Consider the following 8473-nt stretch of genomic DNA (forward strand, 5'->3'; position numbering starts at 1 on the left):
TTAAGTGCTGCTTAGGAGTCGCTGTCCGTTTGTCAAGTGCTGAAATGTCACATTATTGAATGGCTCTTCATTGTAGTAAACGATCGTTTATTGACGTTAACTTAATGCTGCTTTCCAGACAGACAACTTGGATATAATAACTATAATACAATACAATATTATATTATATTATAGTGTACATATTTTACTTTACATAGTAATATATAATATACTTTGCATACTTATATATTATGTTAGGTAAGAAATGTTAGATTGAAAGCACTGTACGTCGCTTTGGATAAAAGCGTCTTCTAAATGCATAAATGTATTTACATGCATTTATTTTTATACAGTATAGAGAGAGAGAGAGAGAGAGAGAGAGAGAGACGTTATTTCCGGGTCCAATACATAGCTGGTTTTCGTGCACTTCAACAAGTTATTGACATATACCCCCACCCCCATTCTTTGAAGTATCTCCTACATTACTTCTTTTATTCTTTTTTTTTTCAGTCATTTAATTTAAATGCGTATTTCTTATTTTCCTTCCTTTTTAATTAAGTCATTTATAAATGAATTAAAAAGCAAAAAAAAAAAAAAAAAAAGTTATAAAGTGTACAATAAAGCACACTTAAATCCTTATATTATAATCTCACTGCACTTGAATCAAGTTAAAGATGTAATCTGCCGATTGTCCTGCAGGTGATCACATAAATCTGTCTTCTTACGATGCACTTAGGGCTTCAAGATTACTCCAGAGAACTCGTAGATCTACGATGATTTTCAAGTGCTACTTAAGTTACGAAGCTTTTGGGAAAAAGACCGTAATATTAAGATCAGTCGTACGATCGTTTTTACGAACTTCTTAGGCTTACGAAACTTTTGGGAAACCCGGGCCTGGCTGTTCAATGAAGAGAAAGAGAAAATGTAAAGAGATAAACACGTTAAGAATCCGTAGAAGCGTAGGACTCTCATTATGTTTTTAGGAATATTATTATGTTGTAATGTTCGGTTGACCAATCAGCGGAGAGGGGCGTTACCGTTTTTTCATTTTTCAGATTTTAATAAAAAAAAAAAAAAACGAATTACACGAAGGTACACGGACCCTGTATAGCTGACGTGCGCGAGCTGATAAAGCACGCTGAGTGGATTGAGCGCGCAGCGGCGGAGATGCGCGAGCTTGTCGAGTGAATATACAGTTAATCACTGGAAAGCTTGTAGCACGGTCGGGTATGTCAAAAACAAGTAAATAAAACCATGCACAAAACGGTAGGGAGGGAGGAAGAGAGAGAGAGAGAGAGAGAGAGAGAGAGAGAGAGAGCACGTTGTCTTTGACTTATATTTAAATTTGTTTGATGATCTGAAACATTAAAGTGTGGCAAACATGCAAAAAAATAAGAAATCAGGAACACTTTTTCACACCACTGTACTTTTTAATCTTCATTATTGTTAGTCAGTGCTAGAAACATGTCAGTGTGGCTTGTTCTGATGCATTCGAAGGTTATAGAAAGGAAGATATGACCACAACTGCAAAGGAAGATGATTGGTTAAGAGTCAGATACACACTGTGCAAACAAGTAGTTACTATTTCTGCAATGTTTAGTTAAAATAACTTTGATTGCCTTTATTATGAACAGTGAAGTGAAATATGATTCTGTACTTTAATTCAATCAGTCAGTTCACTGTTGCACTATTTGTCAGACTGAAAGTAGCTCACAGACATGTGCACATCAGACCACAAATGAGCTCTTTGACATTTCTGTTGTCCTTCAGCTGACGATATCTCTTAAACTGCTGCATCTTTTTTATTCTTTCCTCTTAAACTATTAAACTGGTCCTGATCTACAGCATCTTAAATATAACCACAGCGAAACATATGGAGCTGCGATCGTAACTGTGTCCAGTTTCCAAACCCATATTCCTTTGAAAAACAACATTACTAGATGGTCTGCACAACAATTTGGGGCTCTGGAAAATGATCTATATGCATCTGGTATCGACCCATAACATAAGTCAAGTATTTTTTGATTGCTGAAGGAGAGTCAATATATTGCTGGAAATGTAAAACTCCCTCCAGAGAACATTTGTTAAAATCACACGTAATAAAATGGAGAGCATCCGGTGAATACAACTGATACTGATGCAGCACCTGACTGATGATGTCCACCTCCTTCTGAACATCAGACTACAGGTGTCCCAGCTGACCGTCCAGAGTCTCGTCACTATCCCGAAACTGATTCACTCTAGCGCTCCTGTTCCTGAACTTTTTTCCCCTGTCTGTAGTGCTTCCCACATTGGGGATGGCTTTATGAAGTGTTTGTGCTGCATACACCACGACAGAGACTCCTGAGACAGCGGCACCTACTGTGTTTCCAGAGATGGCAGCTGAAACTGCAGAAGAACCTCCAGAGGTGTCAGTTGTACCCGTCTGTGAACTCACTGTCTGTCCTGTCACGGCTATGAAGGCCATGTGTGAACTTTCTACCTGCCTTATCATGGACACAAAGTCACGATTGTCAGCTGGACTGCCCTTGAACCCCATTCCCCATATTCCTATGCTTTAGGTTAATCACCACCAGGTGTTCCCCATTACCTCTCCTCTTTATATACTGTGTTTGGATTCTCACACATTGTGAAGTCTTGTTTAGCCCCGTCTGACTCCAAGCGGTTTCCCTGTGTCTGTTCTTTCCGTGTATTACCGTGGATTGTGTATACCGCCCGTGATTCTCTGTCTGATATTGTTTCTGTTTCTGGAGATCCCATCACATACTTGACACTGTTTGCTGATTACTGCCTGTCTGACCATTCGAATAAAATACTGCAAATGGATCCGAACGTCTCTGACTCCATGTTACAATAATTATTGTCATTTGTCTTTTCAGAGCTCTCTCAGGCTGAAAAAATAAATGCAAATGTGACCCTGGAGCACAAAACCAGTCCAAATTGAGATCTATACATCATCTGAAAGCTGAATAAATCATCTTTTCATTGGTGTATGGTTTGTTATGATATGATAATATTAGGTTGAGATACAACTCTTTGAAAATCTGGAATCTGAGGGAGCAAAAAAATCGAAATATTGAGAAAATCATCTTTAAAGTTGTTCAAATGAATTCTTAGCGATGCATATTACTAATCAAAAATAAGTTTTGATATATTTACAGTAGGACATTTACTAAATATCTTCATGGAACATGATCGTTACTTAATATCCTTATGATTTTTTATTACGTAAAAATGATCATTAACTTGAAAATAACTGACCATAGTTCACTGAAAAGATGAAAAGAACAATACTCTAAAAACTAAAGGTGCCTCAGAAATCCTTTTGATGCTGGAGGAACTTAATCATTTATTTTAAGTGCCTCGAAGCTCTTTTTCTCATCATATTGTTCCTGGAGGAAACATTATAGTCTTTGCAGTTGATGTAAGAACTCTTTGGATGTTTGAAGCACTTTGTTTCCAGTTCTGAGCTTCTAGAGTCACTCTTTCATTCCACGAGAACTCAAAGTGCTCCAGAGGTTCCTGGAGGAACTCAAATTATTAAAAAGGGTTATTGTAAAAGTTTTTTTTTTCTCCAGATTGCGCTTTTATCTGCCTTTTTAGTGATAAGTCTGAGTTTGTGCACGTGTGTATACATATATATAGTGTACACACACACATTACATACACTGTGTGTGTTATTGTAATAGACATTGTGCATTTAATTACTCCACAACCATTAATCAATTCACTAATATGACAAAAATAGTCTTGAGCTTTGCTGACATCTAATGGACAAAGTTAGATACTGCACCTAAACAAATCCTGAAAGCTAATTTTTGAAGATATCAGTTTAAGATAAGTTTAACATGTTTTATAAAATATTTTCTAGTATAAAAATGTTGTCATAAACTAAAACCTCTATAACATTTCTGTTTCACTTTAACTTTTTTTTTTTCAGCTCAACAATGAACTGCCAAGGTTCTTCCTTAAAATGAGGCCAAACTTATTTCTGTGCTCCAAAACTTCCAAGTTTTAATGAAAGCTTTTTTTGACACTGCCATTTGTGTCCTCTAAATATCTCCAAAAACAGCGACCAGAAATGTAAAGAAACTAATTTGATTCTCAGGTTTTCCTAACAAGCAACCATTTTTTTTTTTAAATAACCCCAAAAACCACAACCGATAATTTTTTTAACGTGACTTAACAAAAAAAGAATACGTGGTAAACATTTGTTGTTTTGTATAATTTTAATTAATTGATAAAGACCTGGAGAAAATCTGTTGTATGTTTTATTGGCATATTACAAATAATTTAACATTTAACAATTAATTTTTAATTCATTATTTGAATCTTGCATTTGATAATTGAGTAAATTCATTTATTATAACTGACAGGTGTGATGATCAGTGGACTTGAGTTTTTACCTCCATTATTAAGGAATGGGCTAAAAAATGGATAGAGTTTTTCAGTGAAAGACTGAGCAGTGAAAGAGTAGATATGAGAGCTGGACTCCACATCATAAAAGGAGACCAGACCCTCCTCATAATCCACAAACACACCGACCCGCTGCGGCTTCACTCTCAGAGACAGAGAGACACGAGGATCATCACAGGCATAATATTCATCTCCATTCCTCAGAACCACAGTCCAGTATCCATCACTGGGTCTCAGTGTGATCCAACCCTTCCTGTTAATGGATTCTCTGGCCACTCCTAAACCCCATTCAGTCTTTCCCTTCACCTGCACCTCAAAATAAAATCTCCCTGAGGAGAATCCCTCCTTTCCCAGGACACAGGGACATGGATCAAATCTCTCTGGTTTGTCTGGGAGTTTCTGTCTAATGTCTCCATGTCTCACTTGTTTTCCATCATCAGACAGAATGAGATTAGGTTGAGCTGTATCAGGATCCAGAGTCACATCCACTGAGAAAACAGAGAATACAGATATTCTGTGATGCTGATGTTTTTAGTTAACCCAGTGTTTAATCAGATTGTAGTGCAGTAATGAAGCAGTGAGTGTATGAATGTAAACTAGTGTAGTGCAGACAGCACACTGTACCTGCATACTGCTGCATCCACTTCAGCTCTGTAGAGACTAATGACAAGAAAACAATCAGATCTGAAGCTTATATTTAAAGAACAGAGTACACTATCATGTTTCTATCTGATCAGTGTGTATTGATGTACCAGTTAGTGTGAGTTTCTCATCTATAGTGTCCTTCAGTTGAGTCAGATCTCTCCTCAGAGTCTCCAGACTCTCATGAGTCTTCATACTGATCTCAGGCCAGTTCCTGGTGTTTCTAGAGCTGCACAGGGATGAGTGAATCTACAGCAGGAGAGAGGAGAAATCCTTCAGCATGTCATATCCTGCATTATGATTGATCAGAGAGATCATGTTGACTGACCTGTAGGAGGTGGAGGTGATCTTCAGTGTGTGAGAGCTGCTCCAGCTCAGTGTTTCTCATCTTTAGCTCAGTGATCTCCTGCTCCAGCTCTTCAATCAGCTCTTGCTCCTGTTTCTCTGCTGCTTTCTGCTGCTCCTCCATCATCTCCAGCAGTTCAGTCTGATGTCTCTCAATGGAGCGGATGAGATCAGTGAAGAGCTCCACACGGACTGCTTTCTCCTTCTCTGTGTTTCTCTGCTCAACCAGGACAGGCAACACATTATTAGCAGAATCTGTGTAACTATTGCTCATACATTTTTGTTCACATACATAGGCTACATGTGTTTTCAGAATCCCTCAAATGAAGTATTAAACTTCACTCTGCACCCTGGACGAGAGCAGAACAAGCCCTGGACATTTTACTTCTTGTTTTATTGGCTGTTGCTGGATATTTGAGTCTGATAGTCATCTGTCATTCATTTGATTGTTTGTTTATTTTGTTATTGTTATGTCTTCTCAATGTTTCTAAACATTGAAGTTTGTTTCAATAATAAATATTTACATTTATTTTATTCTATTATGTTAAACTCACTTTTCTGACTTCTGCTGAGTGTTTGATGTCTTGAATCTTCTTGATTCTGTTCTGGATCATCAGCTGCACGTCTTTCTGTGTCTTCATCAGTTCAGTCTATAGAGAGAACAACACAGACACATTTATCATAACACAGATCAAACTCACAATATGAAATAAAATCTGATTCCTCGTGATATCAGTCCTTTAAAAGAATAATAACGTCTACCTTCTTCTCTTGACTCTCCTCTTCTATAGGAACAGTGTTGTGGTTCTTGTGGTCTGTCTCGGTGCAGAATGAACACACACATGTCTGATCATCTCTACAGAACAGATCCAGAGGTCTCTCGTGTTTCTGACATATATAGTCCTCCAGATTACTCACAGGATCCATCAGTTTGTGTTTCTTCAAACGTGTCACTCTCAAATGAGGCTCCAGGTGAGTTTCACAGTAAGAGCTCTGACACACCAGACACGACTTCAGCGCTTTCAGCTTTCTTTCCTCACAGAAGTCACACAGAACTTCAGTTGTTTTCTCAGGACTTTTCTTCTTACAGTGATCTACGAGCTCTCGGAGTGTGGTATTAATCTTGAGATCAGGTCTTTGCTTGAATGTTTCTTTACAGTATGGACAGCTGCAGGTCTGGCTGTTGTCCCAGCACTTATTCAGACAGATCTTGCAGAAGTTGTGTCCACATGGAGTCGAGACTGGATCAGTGAACACATCCAGACATACAGAGCACTGAATCTCCTCAGACAGTGAACTCATGGAGGATGACATTGCTGGAAAGAGACATTATTTAGGATTAGTGTGAACTCCTTCAATACTGTTTATGAAGAATCCCATGATGCACCTCATGAAGCTGGTTGAATGTAAAGAGTGTTTAGAGACAAAGAGTGCTGAAGAAACTCAAATATAAAGAGATCATGTACAGTCAGCTGGTTATTATTGTAAAACGAACCCAGACAAGCTGATCAGAACCTAAATGTGAAGCTCATTACATAACCACTTACCTAAATAAATAAATAAATGTACAAGAATTATTATTGTTAAGATTAAATTATTTGATCTGCTTTACATTCCTGAAATGTACATATTCAATATTATAAAAGAAAAGTCAAAGTCAAAGTGTTTTTCTGGGTTATTGACTTACATGGAGGATCATGTTCAATACTCTTTCTCCTGGTTTTTCTTGCTGTTAGTGAAGATTCTGCCATTATTCTTTCCCTCTTAAAGCCTTTTAAAGTAAAATGATAGTTTAACTGGTTAAAAAGTGAGAACTGATAGTGATGGAAACACAATCATTTGTTTGAAACAAAGTGAGAGACTCGTAAACTTACTGAGCAAACTGAACTATGACCTGCTGTTTAAAGAACGTACAAAGTACAAGCTTTATATTTTCCAACAAACATATATATCTCTTTATCAAAAATTAGATTAATCTTTCCACAAAATATATTATATGATCATAAGTTATTGTGTAATGTGAAAGTGATTTTCAGCTGCAGTGAAGCAGGTTTGTGTTCAGTTTTTCTGCAGGTCATTTATTTCCTGTTTTATCTGTTTGTCTTTATGTCGCTTGACAAAATGACAGAAACACCAAACTTTGTCCGATCTAATGACATACTGTTAATACAATTCTGATATCATTTCAGTGCAGTAAACATCTAAAGTATCTGAGTATTTGACAAACTTAAACCTGCTTCTGCTCAACTCATTCCAGTCTGACATAAACCCTACTAAACCAGACCACTGTCATTAGAAACCTGTTCAGGACAATCTCTCTTATATTTCTATCTCTTACCTGTGAGTATCAGATGTGTTCACAAGTGTCTCTGAACGACTCAATATTCTGTTGTTTAAAGAGTTCGATGGTTTCTGGCGTCCATGTTGTTGATCAAGTTAGTTTCACTTTCTCACTGAACTAAAGTGATGTCAGAGGGTGTAGTCTATGGAAAGCCAAAAGGGTCAGAATTCGCTGGCTTTTCACCACCGTATCAATATTTAAACGCAGTTTTCATAACGCCATCAAACTAGCACTTTTAGGCGGCAAGTTACGCCAGATGCCACCATATGGCGTTCGGATGAGCTCATTAATATGACGTTGTAACATGCACTTATGAGGTGTGATTTATATGAGGTGTAATTTGTACATTTTTTTTTTTACTTTGTGTCTGGATAATGTACGTGTGGATAAACATCTGGATAATGTATGCGTGGATTAATGGAAGTGTACTTGTGAATAAGTACATTCATAATAATTAGGTTTTGTCCCTTTTTGCCCCAAGGAAGGATTTAAGGTGGTAATGATCATGATAACAATACCTAAAGTACACATCTGTCTCCCCAGTGGCATAGTCTGGGTGTGCAGGATATACAGGTGCATATGGGCACGGGCAGTTTGAAAAACCAGAGAAAACGCTGTCTACGTCGAGCTTCTCTCAAGGACTCCTCTCACCCTGACAACAGACTGTTTAACCTCTTGCTCTCTGGGAGACGATTCAGGAGCCTCCGGACAAGGACCAGCAGATTCAGGAACAGCTTTTTCACTACAGCA

General features: G+C 37.7%; 1 protein-coding gene across 3 annotated transcripts; it reads right to left on the reverse strand.

Annotated features, from left to right (window-relative positions):
• Window positions 1-4193: 4193 nt before the first annotated feature.
• On the reverse strand, window positions 4194-7827 carry LOC113100868 (E3 ubiquitin-protein ligase TRIM39-like). Of its 3 annotated transcripts, none has more exons than XM_026265393.1 (8): window positions 7721-7827; window positions 7070-7153; window positions 6145-6698; window positions 5937-6032; window positions 5366-5599; window positions 5148-5286; window positions 5020-5046; window positions 4194-4883 (listed from the first exon to the last, which is right to left on the reverse strand). In XM_026265393.1, exons 2-8 carry the CDS (start codon window positions 7131-7133, stop codon window positions 4336-4338), a joined length of 1662 nt encoding a protein of 553 aa, XP_026121178.1. In that variant the 5' UTR covers window positions 7134-7153; window positions 7721-7827; the 3' UTR covers window positions 4194-4335. The 3 variants fall into 3 exon arrangements, with proteins under 3 accessions (XP_026121178.1, XP_026121177.1, XP_026121179.1); XM_026265392.1 differs by having other exon boundaries at window positions 5020-5055; XM_026265394.1 differs by lacking the exon at window positions 7070-7153 and having other exon boundaries at window positions 5020-5055.
• Between the last annotated feature and the right edge of the window lie 646 nt (window positions 7828-8473).

This window comes from Carassius auratus, unplaced genomic scaffold (assembly GCF_003368295.1).
Source record: "Carassius auratus strain Wakin unplaced genomic scaffold, ASM336829v1 scaf_tig00217394, whole genome shotgun sequence".
NCBI classification, from domain to species: domain Eukaryota; kingdom Metazoa; phylum Chordata; class Actinopteri; order Cypriniformes; family Cyprinidae; genus Carassius; species Carassius auratus.